The following is an 18,066-nucleotide window of genomic DNA, read 5'->3' on the forward strand; positions in this document are numbered from 1 at the left end:
AAGGCAGGAACAAGCAGGGAATTACCATCCTAACATGACACACTGAACACAGGAAGGCTGCTTGCTCTGCCTTTCTCTGCTTTCAAGAAACGACTAAGTGATGAGTTATCGTGTTCAAGTATTTGGACAAAATGTACAAAATCAAAATCACAATTCTGTCTTTTTGGATCTCATATTGGAGCTGAATTAAAATCACATTAATGCATGTAAGGTATTTACTGCACTGTCTCTGGGGTAACTATGCAGAGAACTGCATTACTCTTTACAAAGTCCTGCAATGGCTATGCAATATGCTTTCTCTGGTACACCTTCATCAGATGGTTCTGAATTCCAGTTAATAAGCCCAAAATTATATATGAGATTTAAAAACTAACCACCTGTGATGTTCCAGGCATTTGATTCCTTAAACTGGAAAAAAAGGCTAAATGAAAACATTGTAAAACATGGCTTCAAGGAAAAGTCACCTGAAAAAATAACTGGCTGTCACTTTTAAATTAGCCTCTAGCTGTGGTATTTCACTAATAGGCTTGAAAACATGTAAGATTTCAGAGAGAAGATGACATCAACATTGTAATTTTAAAGTTGACTAATTTGAAAAATACTGCACTTGAAATTTTATTTTCCTTTAATTATGAGGAAAATATAATACCCTAATGAAACACTCACCTGTTAAGCTACCAAGTGTAAGTTTCCGGCGACCCATTCTCTCAACAAGCCAGACTCCCACAAGAGTAAAAATAAAGTTTATAAATGCTGTGAGTGCAGCCAGCCAGATTGCAAGCCTGTCATCTTCCACTCCTGACATCTGCAAAATGGTAGCACTGTAGTACCTGTGAAGGGAGGGAGAAACAAATAAGAACACTGTTTATTTCAATTTAGCTCATGTTATAGTTTCTGATTCAATTTGAAAAAGAAGATAACAACTATCAAGTGTGACCTCTTGCATAATGCAGTTGAAGACTGACACACAATCACCCTGGGAAATCAGGCATAACCAAGGCATAACTTGCACCTGACTAAAGTTTTGACTGGAGGACATCAAGAGATGAACTGTCATTCTCTTGGTTTATATTTTCAACGGTCAATCACATTCTGCTAGAAATGGGGTTTGCATTTTTAATTTAAATTAATCTGCCTTTCATACTCATCCACTGCTTTTGCTCTTTTTGGGATTTTAGCAGCCTGTATATCGTCTAGGGAAAGACAGCTTGAAATCAAATAGATTTTCAGTCCTCTTAAAGGTCATACAGAACTAATCTACAGCATCCAATGTGTTGCAAGTGACACTTGCATCCTCCTGGTTTTTGGTCTTGCAGTCTTATTTCAGTGCCACTGAGATGCACAAAACCCTCTCCATGGCACTACTTTTGTCTTAACCAAAAAATGATTGCTTTGAAATGCCTTAGCACCACACTGCAGGGATGTGAATCTGCACCCAACAGGAGCATTTGACAGAATGTTCTCCTTTCTAAATGGAATCAATTGTTCCACACAAACAATAACTCATAAAAAATTGAACTGAGCAAAATGAAAAGAGAGGAGAGTGGAAGCCTTCTACCATTTTTCACAGCAATCAAATGAACACAGACTTTGTGCCCCTGTTCTTAGGGAGAGCTAAATAAATGCCCAAAGAAACACGAGTACTTTTGTTGATGCTGTAGAAGCACTTTTCAGCTTCTATTAATTTATGCTGACTGAAATACTGAATACTCAAACCCTCAAACACCTTGCAGTCAACACTCTATCACACAGAAGTAACCATCAAGAATGTCAAAGCTTCTTTTTTTGTCTCTGGTCAATCTGTAGCTTTCTTTATGTCCCCTTGTTGTCTTAACACCCAGATGTGCTAGCCTCAGGAATTCTAGCAGTTCCCATTCCTCTATTCCAAGCACATTCTGCTTCTTACTTCAAATCAACAGCCCATGATGGGGCAATATGCTGAGATGCCATTTAAGACACTGCCACCCATACTGACCATGACTATGCTGGATGTTACCCCCTCACCCACAGGACATTTAGATTCTCCCAGCCCTTTCCTCAGCTCCTCCTCCCCAGTGCAGCCATGGAGGCAATGCCCACACAACCAGCTGGTGGAGCAGCACAACAGGGCCTCCAGAGTGAACCTGCTGGCACTGGGGACCCAGCACCTACAGGTGGTTCTGAGCCAGGCTGGGTCAATGCCCACCCCTTAGAGACTGCAGTGACTCACCCAGGCTCAGCTCCTGTCCCAGATCCCAGCCAGGCTGTGGTTCTTGGGGAGGGAAGATTCATGTAGGAGAGACATCAAAACATTAATGTGTCCTCATGTCCTAAAGGCACCCTAAATTCAATTGCTAACTGCCTGTCAAACCTTACATAGTACTGCACTGTTTCAGCCACCAAAATGACTCAGTCTCACATTTCTTTTTCTGCATAAGGGTAGGGAAATAACAAATGTCAAGGGTTGGCCTGCTGACACCTACTATGAAACTCCTATTTACTTCCAACAGACAAGGTTTCAGGAAGCCAAATTTAACTCCACATATCTAAATCTTCTTAAAATCCAATTCTACTGGGAAGTCAGAAATTGCCAGTTGTCAGCAGCAATGTATAATGTATTGTCTATACAGTCAAAAAAAGCAAAGAATAAGAAATCACATAAAAGCATGTAGATGTCTACTGCCTAATCCCTACAAGAATGCACCTTTTGCCCCCATCATTCCTTCTGGTTGCTTATTGCACTCACAGGTTATATATTTTCAAATAGAAGCCTGCTGTTTATCTGTAAGTAAACAGCATATTTCATTTCTGTGGAAAACAAACCAGGGAACTTCAAAATCTGGAAATCCAAATGCCAATATACCAAAGCCTGGGTGTTGAGCAGTGATGTTCATAGTTATTACAGCATAGCAACTTATTTTCCAAAATTTAAAAGGGAACTTACATTGATTATAACAACTACTAAATATATTTGCTTATGTTCACCTGTTTTAATGTGCTCAATTTTTACACAAGTCTGTGAAGCCCTGCCTTTATATTAATGTAACAAAATGTCAGTCTTTTCAAGCTCTTCCTGACAAGGGAAAAAACCTACATGGTAGGAAAAGGTTAAATTGTGGTATTATACAAACACAGCTAATACTGCAAGTCCTGCAGGGAATACAGTTTCAGTGACAAAGTTGTGCAATCCTAGCTTATTTTCTAAAATGTAAAGAAAATTTAAAACACAGGTGACTCCTTGGAATTTTTAGGCAAATATTGTGTCTTAGAAAGCAAATAAATACATGCAAATACAAAGCCACACAAAATAACTGAGTTGGATATATACAGAAAGATTTTTAATATAGCTGATTTTTGAAGATGTCAAAATTATTATGTCAAAAATAAGAAATTCAACATTATGAATTGTTAAATCAAAAACTGCAGTACACTGAAGAAAAATTAGCCTGAAAACACATCCCCATTCAAGCCTCCTCAGACTAATCCTTTGACTCTATATTGAAAATGCACAGTTGTGAAGGAAATAAGGCATCCAAAAACACTTTCCCTCCCTTTTTTCATTTAATGAATTGGGGTTTTTTAAAAGCAACAATGTCAAATGTTTAAAGAAAAGGATAATTTCCTCCCTTCAAGCAGATCTTACAGCTCTGGATGCATCAGAGTTCCCAGCTTAGCATCTTCAGCAGCAGAGAAGCTGCTCACCATGTCAGGCTTTGCAGCTCCCAGGGAAAATCACTGTTTGCCCATAGGGTGCCATCACTGCTCTGAGTGTCCCCATCTTCCACAAGATGCTGCTCCAGCCCACCTGTCATACTAAATCCACTCCAACAAAGTTTCTGCCTCAGGATTTCAGCCTTTTTGGACAGAATTTATAACTCTCATAAAAGTAATAAATAAAATCTAAGGCTCTCTTTACAGAAACCTGAGGAGCTCTTCAAGGGAAAGGCTGCCACATCATCTCTACGTCTGTAATGGATTTTTCAGAATCAGTACCTGGGAGGCAGCCTGGGGAGCTACCACTATACACTTAAACTAAATTAAACCTTCAAATCCCCTGTTTGGCAGTAACAATGTACTGTGTTATAAATGCCTTCAGCATTGACTGAAATGACACAGTGAATGCCACTTACTACAATCAGTATATTATGGTAACACAAACAGAGAATTTAGTACTGCTTGACAGGTAACTACATACATCCAATAGATTCTCTGATTCAGCATGTGTTATTCATGTACAAAGTACATGAAAATGATTTTAAAATTACCATATAATTATGGTAATTAAGAAAACACAGGATTTTTGGTTTTAGTGTCCAAACAGACTAAACTCTATAGCTATTAAGCAAAATAGGTGTACCAGTGTTTGACCGGGATTAAAGACCTTTAGAGGATTAAGATCACCAAGATACACAAAGAAATTCACTTCCTTAAGTTACCACAGTACTGTCACACACCTATTGGGTCATGTGAAAATACTGTTGCAGTATCTGCCGTGAGATTGAAAAAAAATTCCTTTTTTTTAACTTATTTGCTCTGCACCAGATACCTCTTTGCCAACAGTCAGTGTCCTTTTCACGTTCACTTATTTCACCTACTCATGTGGGTCCTTCACAGGTCTCCCCTGAAACTTTAAGGGACAGAAATTGTTTTGTTCTTCATAACAGAAAAATAGTAAAATACAACAAGCTGGATCTATTTATGAAAAGAAAAAAATATTAGGCAAGAAAATATTACCAAACTATCTATCAGTCTGCAAAATAGTGTTCTGTATTTTTTTCAGACAGTATCTGTAGCTAAAATCCACTGAAGAGGTAGGTTGAATTTACTGAAGAGATAAACTGGAAAGTAATAGGCAGAGCTGAAGATGAAGATGAAATGAAAGCACTGGAAGAAACAAAGTAATTATCATCCTCCTTCTCTTCCTAAAACAAAGATCAGTTTCCAGCACAGAAAAAAACAGGTTGGAGTCCATAGCACTTGTATGTTTTGCACTACAACAAAAAGCAAAGTAATATCAACTTTTCCACCTTGTCTTTAGTGCCTTTACTCAGTATATGAGTGCCCAACTCTTCATCAGAACCTTTATGAAAGAAAATCACCACTGCCATCCCTGTTTTATAAATGGAGACCACTGGGGCTTTTGGGAGAGAGGAGGAAGAAGAATGACTATTTGCAGTTATCCACCAGTACTACCTGCAGCAGAATAATGACACTCCAGAGTCTCAATGCAGATAAGGGCTGTCTGCAAACTACTGAGTATAAAAGCAGGGAAAGAAAATCCCCCAGGTGTTTTACAAAACATACCTTGTTCAATTATTCATTTATTCTGACAATTTCAGTTAAATTTAAATTAGGTTTAATATATTCCAGGGTATTCTAATGCCTGCTGTAAGTTCTCTGAGATCCCAAAAAATGAAATCAGTCCTCATTAAAATCAATAGACCTGCAGAATGTACATAGCACTAAAAAAAAAAATAAAAGAAAGAAAAATCAATTTAAAGCCAAGGCCAGCAGCAAACAATGGGAAGCGTAGACACAGCAGTCTCAAAAGAGCCAGGAGCCAGCATGCTTAGAGCAATGGGATCTTGAAAGGTAGGTTTAGATTAGATATCAGGATCAAATTCCTTCCTGTGAGGGTGGTGTGGCAGTGGAACAGCTGCCCAGAGAAGCTGTGGACACCCCACCCCTGAAAGTGTTCAAGGCCAGGCTGGGTGGGGCTTTGAGCAGCCTGGTCTAGTGGAAGGCATCCCTGCCCATGGCAGAGGGCTGGAACTGGGTGGTCTTTATGGTCCCTCCAAACCCACACCATTCTATGATTCTGTGCTTTTCAATTTTAATTAGAAGACATTGCATTAAAGATGGTTTTCTTGCACAGCGTAACAGGCCAGAGAATGGGCTGCCTTCTGGAAAGGCAAGAGGATGCAAAACAGATAAAAGCAATTTAACCACAAGTAAAGCTCCTGAGATGACAAACTGTCCTTCTGAAAAAAAAAAAAAAAAAAAGGAAAAAAAATAGAACCAATCTCAGACCCTATTGCTAGGGACACTGATTGGAGAAAGGGCAGGAGAGCTGAGAAAGCCAACAGTGAAAGACTCAGTGAGAAAAAAACCCTTCTGCAAGGTGAGGCTGGGCAAGGCCCTGGCACATGGGGCAGGGTGGAAGTGTCCAAAGACAGCAAGGCAGCCACAGCAGCCTCTGGCATTGCTGCACTGCTAGGGAGGAGCACCTAAAGCCCCTGTGATGACCCCAACACGTACACTCCATGCTGGAATAAATGGTGGAAGCCTTCTTTAACAATGTTACATTAAACAAACACTGTCATTTCATGCTTAATTAGCCTGTTACAGCACCAGAAAAACACACACACCCAAAAAATCCCCTTACAAACCTATTGGCACCAATCCCACATTCATTCAGGGAAAGCTGCAGGATGAGCAATGAGGAATAGCAGCATGCATATGTGCACATGAGTACACTGTAGCTGCAGTCACTACTGGGCACAATGCCCTTACTAGTAACAGTTTTAAGCATATGTCCTGTGTAAAAAAAAAATAAAATAAATAATTCTTTGAAATAACTGGCACAAAAGTCATCCCTGGACTTCAATGCACAGATGTACCCATATTACCAAAAGCCATTTGAGGACTGTTTATAAAACAAACCCAGAAGGGTAATTCTGGAGTGACTCCATCTGAGCTCATATTTGTGGTGGCCAATGAGATCCTTTTCAGCAGTACAGGTTTTGGCAAAAAATATCCTATTTTGACAACCACAATTGACCATTCTAAATCTGCATTCAGGAATTCATATTTTTAGATTTTTCTGGAACCAAATTCTAAGAAACAGCAGGTGTTCAGTGTCTTTCAAATCCATGCCACTCACTTGTGGTGCTTTAATTGAAATTTCTAAATCCAGTCTCAGGTTTTAATATTCATATAATCAAATATCACCCTTGTGATAGATTTCAGACATACACTGCACATCATCAAGATCTCAACAGACTTGTATATTCTCCTTGCTTAGAAAACAAAAGTAATTGCACAGCAAACTTAAACATGTGCAGCATGTGAATATTAATTCAGCAGTGTCTGCTTGTATTACACAATTTTTTTTGTTGTCCTTTGTCCCATCTGTTCTAGCAGAGAAAGGAAAAAATCACAGCAGACCCAAAAAATTTCTTATGGCGGAATCACCAATGTAGACAGATTTTTTTTCATTTCATGTTCAGGATGGGTAAAACCATAGGGTTTATGTTAACATGAGATATAAATGACAATCAAAAAACCCAAAGGATTTCTGATGTCTGAAATCTACCCAAATGCAGCATTTAGATGATTTCAGATTGAAATTTGAAATTTCCTCTTCAGTTTCAACAGTAAAACTTGTCAGAATAGCCTCATTCTTTCCCTCTCACTTACTAAAAATGAATCTGCAAGCATCCCAACTATGCATTTCTGCTTTTCTGCCAATAAACAAAACATCAGTCTCAATTTTTGATGCTCTAGCCTCAGAATTCCATCAGACCTCTTCCTACCCATGCTGTTTCACTCTGTGCCCTGACTATGCTTTGTAGAGATGCTCTGCTTACAGCTGAGGGAAGAACTGGAATATAATTCCCAGTCCAAAACCTTTAATAGAAAAATATATCAGCTGTAAAGACCCAGAACAAGCTTTTAGCACCACTAGAGAACCACTTGCAGAAGCTGAGCTTCTTTGAGCAATTTTACCTGAGGAAACTGAATTTACTCACTCCTCCAAGGATTTAGCTTTTAGCTGGCACTTTCCTATTTGTTATGTGAGTGCAAAAAGATTTCCCCAGTGCTGCAAAGTTGGTGACATCCACACCAGTTACTGGTCATAAATGATAAGAACAATTATCATTAAAGCAGCTACAAAACAAACCTCTGGCAGAGGCTACAAGACACTTCTGGTGTGCTGTGAGATATGTTCAGCACAGCCTGCACAATGGCAGCAAAGGGAGGTGCTGTGACTGTGCTGCCTGCTGCAAGGGACAAACACATGGCTCTTCAGTACAAAAGGGAGGGCTTGAGCACCACACCAAAACTGCCACAGCTACAGAAAGCACTGCAAAGACTCGTGCAATACAGAGCTAAAGGCTAATGTAATAGAGCTAGATTCTCTACAGAGCAGAATAGTAACCTTTTCATCTGTGAACCATGTGCTGCACATCAGATTTGTTTGATAAGCCCTGGAGCATATTACATTCTGTATACTTCTACTCAATAGGGAAATTCCATTCTAAATTTATACAGAGCATCTTAGAGTGTTCTTTAAAAGTTATGTATGACTTGACCACATAGGAGAGAACTTGCTCCCACCATTTACTGCTATGTCTTTTGTATAGTATTTACATATACTTTGCATTGAAAATTCAGTGCAGCTGCTAGAAAATACATATAAAACAAAATTTTAGATAAAGTTGAATGAAAATTTCAACACAAAAATGAATAAACAGCTGAAAAGATTCTAGGCCAGATATTTTTTGAGTCCCTTTTAAAAATATATTTTATGTCCTCTCTGAAATAAATCACTGTTACTTGGAAACACCTAATAAAGGATAGATACAGAACAGTCTTTGTGTTTAACAGCTCTGAGCAAATACTTTCCACATCCACAGTCTTGCTTTGTTACCTCCAGGTAAAGATCACTTTCATGTTTATCATTTCCTTGTTGCAACTAATTAAGCTGCCAAGTTTTAAATCCCTGACAGCTTATCCAATTCAGACCAATTATTCTGTGTGCAAGGACAGCTTGACTACATTAAATTTATGTTCTCTGTCCTTCAGAATTCATCATGGGAGCTCAATGCCAAGACAAAAAATCTAAATATTAATCTCAGTTTTTGACTTTGTAACCTTGGAGATGTAATTTAATTTCTTCCCATTTGTTTCTTCTCTGCAAAGTTTTAAATACTTATCCATGCTTCTCATGAGAAGATTTATATGGGGATAATACTTGAAAACAGCCAGAAAAGAAAAGGGAGACAAAGTAGGTGTTGATCAGTTCTCCTCCTGCTCACCTCAAGTACACTCTGGAGGTCTGTGTTACAGTTTAGAGGTAAATTGGACAGGGGGGAATGTCCAAAACGGGGAGATGAAGAGTCAGGTTATTCTTCAGGGCAATGAATGAAAATGAAATCCAGATCTTTCTTTTGAAGCGTTAAGAAGTTAAAATTGTCTTTTGCTGCCTTTCAGACTCTGATTAAGAAGGTGCTGTCAAGGTCATTTTCCTCTCCATCTGAGGAGCCTCTTCTGGAAAGAATGACAGGACAGACCAGCTCTGCTTTGAACATAACGTGCAGCAATTCCCAACACAACCTCAGCATTTATGTGCTCAAGTGACAGGTACTTGAAAAATGCTTCAAAAGGCTGCAGTAATAGCATCAGCCCTAAGCTCTGCACTTGGCAAACACTAATCACAAGAGCAAAGTGAAGAAAAATGAAGGTATTCTCTCTTAATTAAAAAATGGAGACAAAGAATAAGGAAGAATAATTACATTTCTTTAGTTGTGTATTAATGCTACAACATAGTGAAAAATTAATCTAATCATAACCATACTCACACTCTGTTTTGTACCCATTGATGCATTTATTTCCTTACTGGAAATGAATTTAATGTACCAAACAATAACATCCAGGGTGCTGCAATTCTCAGCTAGGTACAGAACAAAGGGCCTCATTGGGAATTAAGCAGAATATGCTGCTGAAATAAAGATTTATTACACACACCTTAGTATGATGAGAAGGCCCTGGGATTTCCCATGTTAATACTACTTCAATATATCAATGTATATATTCAATATATACATTTACAATAAAACCAAGTGCTGAACAGTGTTGAATATAAAAGCTTTAATATACAGGTAGTCTGCTGCATATTATGTTGGAAGTTTCCCTCTTTGAGCTCTAACATCATTTTAAAACATGAAAGATCTGATTTCTGATAGCATCAAACTCGGTGAAAGTATGAACAGGACCACAGTGAAAGGAATAAAGTTAATTAGTCTTTCCAGTAGCTTTTTCTCCCAACCTTCTGAAACAATATTTTTGCTTATACCTTTACTCATCTTATAGTTCTTGAGCAATGCCACCTATCCTTGAACTAAAACTAAACTAAAAAATCCAAACTTTCCAGATAAAAGAAATTTTCAACATTTTCTTGTTCCATCAAAACCAATTACTTGTTCAAAGAATAGGTATCTGGTTGTTCTACAGTTTGACTTTGCTTTATAAAATCAATGCACTGTATGCTATTAATCCCATTTGATTTTATCTAATTTTTCTTCACACTTTAATTAATTTTTCTCTTTTTGCTTGCACTCCTGTATTCAATAATTTCTAACTGTAATCTCTTGAACCAAGAGCTGTTCTGCTTTACATTTCTACATCACTTAGCGCAGCACTATCCTGCTTCTCAAATAAGCCTTTAAAATGCAATAATTATACAAATACATTTTATTAGCCTTGAGGCCAGCTACCACAAAATTGTTCATTTAATGAAACAGCTTTCTGTTTTCCTGTATTCTTATGCCAATAGCAATTATTGCTGTCAATGGATTTAATGGTCTCCCTTTCTGAAACTTCCTATGATTCAGCTATTCCTGGATTGGGGAAGGAAAAAAAGTACACTTTCAAGACTTCTCTAACACACTAGTTATTGTATTTTTCTTTTTCTTTAACAATACCAAATATATAAAATACAACAGAATGTATACAGAAAGCCAGAGAAGTCAAACATTCAAATTAATGGAATCAGAAAAGAGGGAAAAAGTCCTATTGCCACACTGACTGTGCCATTACCTTATCTGTGAGATGAATTGTGTTCTACACAGTAATTGTTTTTATACACATTTTTCAACACTCAACCACTCTCAGCAGGTAAGAACAAATGACAACCTAGGCAAGGTTTGTTTAGAACAATCTTATGGGTCTTATGCTAATAATGTAGTAAGTAGCAAACAGCATAATGTTGCCTGAGGCAAAGGTAATTCAGTCCTAGTGCATTCAAAAGAGTAATTACTGTACCTGGTTTTGAATATAATCTAAAAAAAAAAAAACCAGCAAAAATGCATTACCAAAAATGCAAAAAATAACGTTGATTTTTCCTTCTGGACTTTGTTTCTTTCTTTGATGATGATGATGGTGATGATGTGTTCAGTGCTCATAGGCTGCAATATTTAACTCCATTCAGTTTATATTCACAGTTCATCCAGCAGGCTCTACTGAAATGCTTATCTGGCAAATACCTTTCACTTCTGATTAGACAGGTTACTTGGAAATCAGAATGAAATTTCTATTGAGATAGGTGTATAGAACAGTAAAGAAACTCAAGTGAGAACACAGATGCATTGGTTAAGGTCTCTAGAGGAAGCCAGTCTTCTTGACAGTTTTAACTCAAATCCCACAACTGGGATTTTGCTCTAAAATGTCATATTGAACAAAAATTTACTTTACAGCTGACAGTTTCCATGTCAGGTATCTAGAGAACCTACGGGCATACAAGAATTGTAACTGAAATATTTTAATGAAGTAGCAATTACAGGGCAACAGGCATCTGCTTTCAGACGGACAATTCTTCCCAGAGGTCCTTTTAGAAATAGCAACCTTAGCTAAAAACAGCATCTTGACCTGACAGCTCAGTGACAGAGGACAACTGCCATCATGGCATGCAAGACAGATGATAAACTGCTCCACAAAGTGTTCTGCACCAGGCAGTGGAGCCCTGTGACTGTGGATCCTCACTGCACGGGCTTTGTTGGCCTCCTAAGGAGGACTCCAGAAATAACACTGCAATAAAAGTCCTTTTCTTCTCAAAGTGGCCAAGATAAATTAATCCCAGAAGGGTAGGAACAGTAAAGTCAAGAGGAGAAAACCCATCACATAAATGAAATTTCTATGAGTTTCATTGGCACAAAAGAAAGATCTTCTTGCCTGAGGAAATTGCAATTAGCAGTCCTGAGCAAGATTCCATTTACAAGAGGAGAACCAAAGTGCAAATGGAAGATAGAGATCTACAAAAATATGAAACAGCAGCAGTTCACTGAGCAGACACACTTGGCTTATGAGGCAAGGGAAGAGTGAAAAATCTCCTCAAGCAAAGCTGTCCATGAATAGGCTTTTTCCCTTTTAATGGGAATAGTCCTGACTAAAGGTAATTCACCTAAATGCTGGGAGACTGTTTTGATATTTTGCACTATTTTTTCTGGCCCTACTAACTTCCTCAGATATGACCTAAAATGTTTGGAGCAAATTACGTATGAAACTATTTATTACATATATATATATATATATAAGCATGTATTTATTACTTTATTTATTTAAGAGTTAGCAGACCTATTTCATGGACTAGGATCTAGTAATTTGGCTTCTCATATATTTTTTCCTTTCTGTTTTTATAAGGTCAGACAGAGCTAAATTTGTCAGCAGGTGACTGTGAATGACTAGTAGGGTGACACTGCCTTTGTTCTGCTCATTCCCACTCAGAGTAAAGCATCTCTGCACATAGGAAATCTGGGTCTTTTTGTTATCTCTGTATTCCCAGCCATTAAATCTGAGTGCTGTTGTTTTGCCATAACCTACCTTTTGTTATTTGGAAGGGTTCACAAGATTTAAAAAAGTACAATCATATGGATGGCATTGGATTAGTCACACACAAGGTCAGCCAAACAGTGACCGGCTCACAATAAAAAAGTCAGAGTTTAAAAATGTAGAATACAAAATAATCCCTCAAAAATTCAATGGTGTATTACTATCTGATACAAAGAAACATTTAATAAAATACAAATTTATTTTTCAAATATTTCCTATGCCAAGATAAGAGGATTTAATAGACACACCAGCACACTAAAACCCCACTATTCATCCAACTTCTTGCTTGTGTTTCTGTCTGGTTTTCCTTCCTGACTGCTGCCTTTGTCTTCACTCCTCTTGGCTTCTAATTTGAGCTTAATTCCTTCCCAGGATCTACTTACTGCATCAAGAACAACACCCAGAATCCACCCAAGTAAGCTGTGTCTAAGAGGGAAATGCTGACTTTCTCAAGTTGACATTTGTTCAGGGATCCTTGTCAAGAGAAGAACAATATGTGCATCTGCAGTAGCAAGACTCTCCACACATGCAAATTCACTGTTCCTCCTAACTTGTTTCTAACATCACATACCTGCAACAACATATTTTCTTTCCCTTTCCATATTTTAATGTGCTGAGAAGTTAACGGAGTTCTTGAAACAAAATTTCTGCAAAAGCAGTCTCTTAAAGCTAAGTTACTGTTTTATTTTCTAGTTCTCCAACACACATACTAAATGTGCATTCTTTTCCTTAAGATTTTACCTTTTCCTCTCAGACTGACCTCAAACCTCAGCCTTGGACTCTCCACACCTCCCTAGAGCATGCAAAACTCCATGACCACTGGGGCTCCAGCAGGCCCATGGCTCCTGACCAGGAGAGAGCCTGGCACCCTTTGCAAAAGATAAATATTTCACTGTAAAATACAGCATGCTGCAATATAAAATACAAATATTCTGAGGTTACAAAGTAAAGTTCTAATAAATATTGTACCCTCAAATACCAACACTGACATTGCAAATGACAGACCTTGCACTGGCAAAAAATGGGTGACATCCAGCTATTTCTCACAAAGAATTTAAAATCTGAGCTTCATTTATTAAAAATGCTGTCACATATCATCAGCAAAGCTCCCTTCTCTCATTGCAATAAATACAAAGAATTATCTATGTGGTATTTTTTTCTCCTTTAAATGGAAAGACTACCTTTGTTAGAGAAATGAGACTCTCATGGCCAGTGCAGAAGCTGCTGTCTACGACATTTAGCAGCACTAGAGTACGACCTTCCTTCTGGAAGGAAAGCCTGCATAAGGACAGAGCAAAATTTTCATTGTCGGGCATTATGGGGAAAGAAGAGGGGAGAAATCAGATCATTATATTCTACACTTAGAGAACTGTCTGCAGAATTACACTGTTGGAAGCAGAACATCACATAGTTTCATTGCTAAAGGTTGACTGCATTACTGAAATATCTGTCTCCAGCACCGGGAAGGACTCAGTGTGCTAAGTGCTGTTCAGAAACAGAACAATTAAATCACCTCTCCCAAAAAGCTTGCAATATAAACACAAGGCAAAAAACCCCAAATGGATGCAGACAGATGGGGAGAGATGAGATAATGAGGAAGCACCACTAATTCCTGACTTGAGACCACGTCAGCACACTGACACCATGAGCTGCTCACAAAGATTTTGCTTTGAGAATGGTGCCTTTTTTTAAAGAACCACATTCAGGAAGAGAACTTGCATTGCAAGGAAAAAGGAAATTAAAGGTTGAGAGCTTACAGTAGATAACACAGGTGAGAGGCCTGGATTGGGGAAACACCAGTTGGTGTTGGGAAGACTGTTACTACAGAGAAAGGAAACATCAGTTCCCCTGAGTGGTCAGTTATACAACTGCACAGCATATCTGCCTGTCAGCTCTGTCCTTTACAGAGAACAAGCAAAGTACAAAAAAACCTTAAAGCTTTTAAGCTCTTAACACCTAGGCCCAGTGGCTACAGTAAGCTGTGCTGTCCACTGGACACCTCTGGCAGGCAGAAACCTGCATGTGGAATAAGCCCAAACTCAACATATTGATCTTAATCAAAATACACTGGTGCAGACTAGTTCAGGGTACTGAAAGCTTGGATCATCACAGCATCTTCATGTTGGAAAGAAGCAAGCACCATCTCTCACCTTCTCACAACAACAATTTTTATTAGGAATACTGAGAGAAGCCAAAAGAATATGTGCTTTGTCCTTGAATGCTGGAGATTTGGACAGGCCTTGAAGGTTAAGGCTGCTCTTGCCTTAGATGCTCCTGCTGCCTTAGCAGACACAGTAACATTTTCTTCAGACACAAACCTTATGCCAGCTGCCTTTTCATTCAAGTCCTTATCTCAGACTGGCACTCAGAAATCTGAGTGACGTAACAGTCTGCATTTGATGGAAATAACTGTTGAGCTGGGAGCTGTCAGCATTTATTACAGCATAGAGAGGGCCACATAACAGAGACCAGAGAAAAACAGAACTTACACGGTTTTGTGAAGAGGCAAAAGTGTATGATACAAAGATAGTTTCTGAAGAAGGAATACTGACAGAATGTTAACTTTTGCTAGTCATGTTCTCACATGGGGAGGCATGGAAAAAAAACCAGAAATAACATATACGAAAAACACATTGAAAAAAATCTTAAATAATACTTATCTGGCAGACCTGTCTATGTGAGCTGCAAAATTCAAAAATTTCACATTTAAAATGTATCAAGTAATAGTATGCACGTAGCAAATAACTGTGCCTTGTAGCCAGTTCATTGTTCTTCACAGATACCTGCAGACATGTCATGGAAGAAATCTTCCTCAACAGCTGTGTCACAGGAACACCAAATGAATTACTGCATAATTCACAAAAAAATTAGCTGACTATGTTGGGCAAGCAGCCTTTATGGCTACTATTATTTGACACATTGCCCTTTGGTGGCTGATAGCTTACCAGAAGATTAGAAACCAGAAGAAGCCTTTCATAACACTGCTGGGGAAATCTGATCCCACAGGGAAGGTGGCATCTCCTGAAGCAATGGTCACGCTCTCCCTGCCAAGTCAGACTTCAAGCATGATGGACAAAACACATGGGTTTAGAAAACTGCAGGGTCAATACCTGATGGACAGATAAATATTTGCTCTATGCCTTCTCATGACCAGGTCACACACTGTTCAATCTTCTCCAAAAGTTAGTAAACCTATGTCCTTGATATGGGTCATCACTGTGATCACCCTGATTTCCTCAATGAAGACAGTGCCATACTACCATCAGTGGGTCCCATTTGACTCAGAGACACAGTGGTCTCCAAGTTGATAATCCTCATGATGTCCAGCCTGAACCTCTTCAGAGCCTTCCTGCCCACCAGCAGATAATATCCCCACCCCACTGGATGTTGTCTGTGAATTTACTGAGGGTACATTCAAGCCCCTCATCCACAACAGTTACCAGTTATTAGATTAACAACACATATAAACAATAATTACTTATGCACACAATATAATTAGGTATTTTTATCCTGAAAGTAATTACAAAGCATCTTTTCTTCAAAAGCTGGAAACACAGTATAAGTACCTAAGCAGAGGTGGATAACCTGTTCTGAGGGGAAACCACAGGGCCACAAGGAAGCAGCAGCAGATTCAGTGCTATGTGTTGTTCTGCTTTACTGAGGAAAGCAACTCCATTTTAGCATTACATTCTGCTCCCATTCCCCTGCTTTTGCTCCTCTCTCCTCAAAATACCTCTAATTTCACAGAGGTAAAGATCTCCCTTACAGAGAGGTTTCTGCCTGAACATTTCCTTCTACAAATACAGGTTTTGCTGGTTTAGATACCTCTGTGCAGCTCAAGCAAGATTATACCAGACAGCAGTGCACTTCTGCCTTTAGTGAGAAAGCTGCTTATTTAAAATCTTGCACAAAACCAAATATTCAGAAAATAGCTGATACTGTGAATTCTTGAGAAAGCTGACTGACATGACAAAACAGCCAAGCCATGTCATATTGCTGCACTTAATCATTAATTAGTCTAATGAACACTGAAATCCCACCAGATAGGATGAAGCTGTGACTCAAAGCAGCAGATGTGATTCTGGTCTGAAACCTCTGGGGAGTATCTATGACAGTGACTGCAGCAGTCAGCCTGAAGAGCAGTGCCACAGAGGAAGAAATTTCTGCCATGGAGGAAGAGATTAGTCCTTGAATGGCAGTTAATTTGTTCCAGACAGAGAATTTTGCTGTCAGGAAAGGAAAATGTCTTTTATGAAACCAGAATAAATCCCCAAATGGGTTCTCTACAGAGAACATCTAGTTTAGGGAGGTGTCATAAATACTGGTTGCTTAGAAGTTCTTCATAACTTTATTTAGAGAGAACAAGAAGCAATAGGCCGATGCACAGAACCTAAGACACACAAAAATAAAAATTTTAGAAGGTCTATGGCAAATATACTTCAATGCTCCTGTACATGATGGTTTACAGTGCAGCAAGCATGGAATCACTGCAAGATTATGTTGTTAGAAAAACCCAAAAGTTGATTTATTGAAAAGATCAGCTTTATACTGGAAGAGAAGATGAAAGACAGAATGTGGAGCTGCCCAGGCCAGTGACAGTCATACAACTCCAGCCACCCTGCATGACCCTGCACATACCACTCAGAACACTAAGAGACTCCCTTGACTCATCATCAAGAGCTGTACAGAAGCTGAACTACAATTTCTTTCCAAGGTAATAGTCCAGATGAGTCTCTTGTCTGAGTTAGAAAAACTCAGAAGTATGAAATCGTGTCTCTGTGTGAACACTATTGTAATATACACACTACAGGAAGCTAAAATGTGTCACTTAAGGGCAGTAAGTTGCAAGTCTGAATTAGAAAATGTGCTTAAAGTTTCTTGCAAGCATACAGTGCAGGGTTTTAAAGTCATTGTAAGAAGGACTGGAGGCAAGATAACATGTTCTTTGCAGGAATCTACTGGTTTCATTTGTCCCTCAGCTGAGTAAGTCTCAGGAGTAACATTCCCTCAGAAAAACAACAAAATATTTTTTTTTTTTACAGAAAACAGAACAAGTACAGCTTTTAGAGCAACCTGCAAAAGAAAAAAAAAGTTATACAATTTAATATTTTTTCTTTATGAAACCATTTGCTTCAGCATATCTTAACAAAACACAGCAGAAATGAGGGCTCAAGTGTTGTCACAGCTGACCAAGAGCTGCTTGTTCAGTTTTCAAAAGGCAAAACCTAGACAGGGACCTTAGATTTTGCTGAGAGGATGGGCAATTCAGCCAAGCTTCTAACCACAGGATTAATTTCTTTTTCCAATAGTGGCTTTATAGGACATTTTAAAGCACTGTCCATCCCAGCTGATGTGTTTTTCTTCTTTCTGTTATTCTTTATTTTAATTTCCCAATCTAGCATTGGCTAGTCTTCCTCCAGCACCAGCTGTCTGCAGTAGCATATTACACTATTAAGGGAATTAAGATTTCCAAAACTG

At 38.5% G+C, this 18,066-nt stretch overlaps 1 protein-coding gene across 1 annotated transcript in view; it reads right to left on the reverse strand.

The window, feature by feature from the left end:
• Positions 1–18,066, reverse strand: part of SLC2A13 (solute carrier family 2 member 13) — a 146,923-nt gene that overhangs the window by 46,242 nt on the left and 82,615 nt on the right. Inside the window, exon 5 of the mRNA XM_054632034.2 lies at positions 667–830. Coding sequence (XP_054488009.1) covers positions 667–830 — 164 coding nt within the window. The remainder of the gene's footprint in view (positions 1–666; positions 831–18,066) is intronic.

This window comes from Agelaius phoeniceus, chromosome 5 (assembly GCF_051311805.1).
Source record: "Agelaius phoeniceus isolate bAgePho1 chromosome 5, bAgePho1.hap1, whole genome shotgun sequence".
NCBI lineage: Eukaryota > Metazoa > Chordata > Aves > Passeriformes > Icteridae > Agelaius > Agelaius phoeniceus.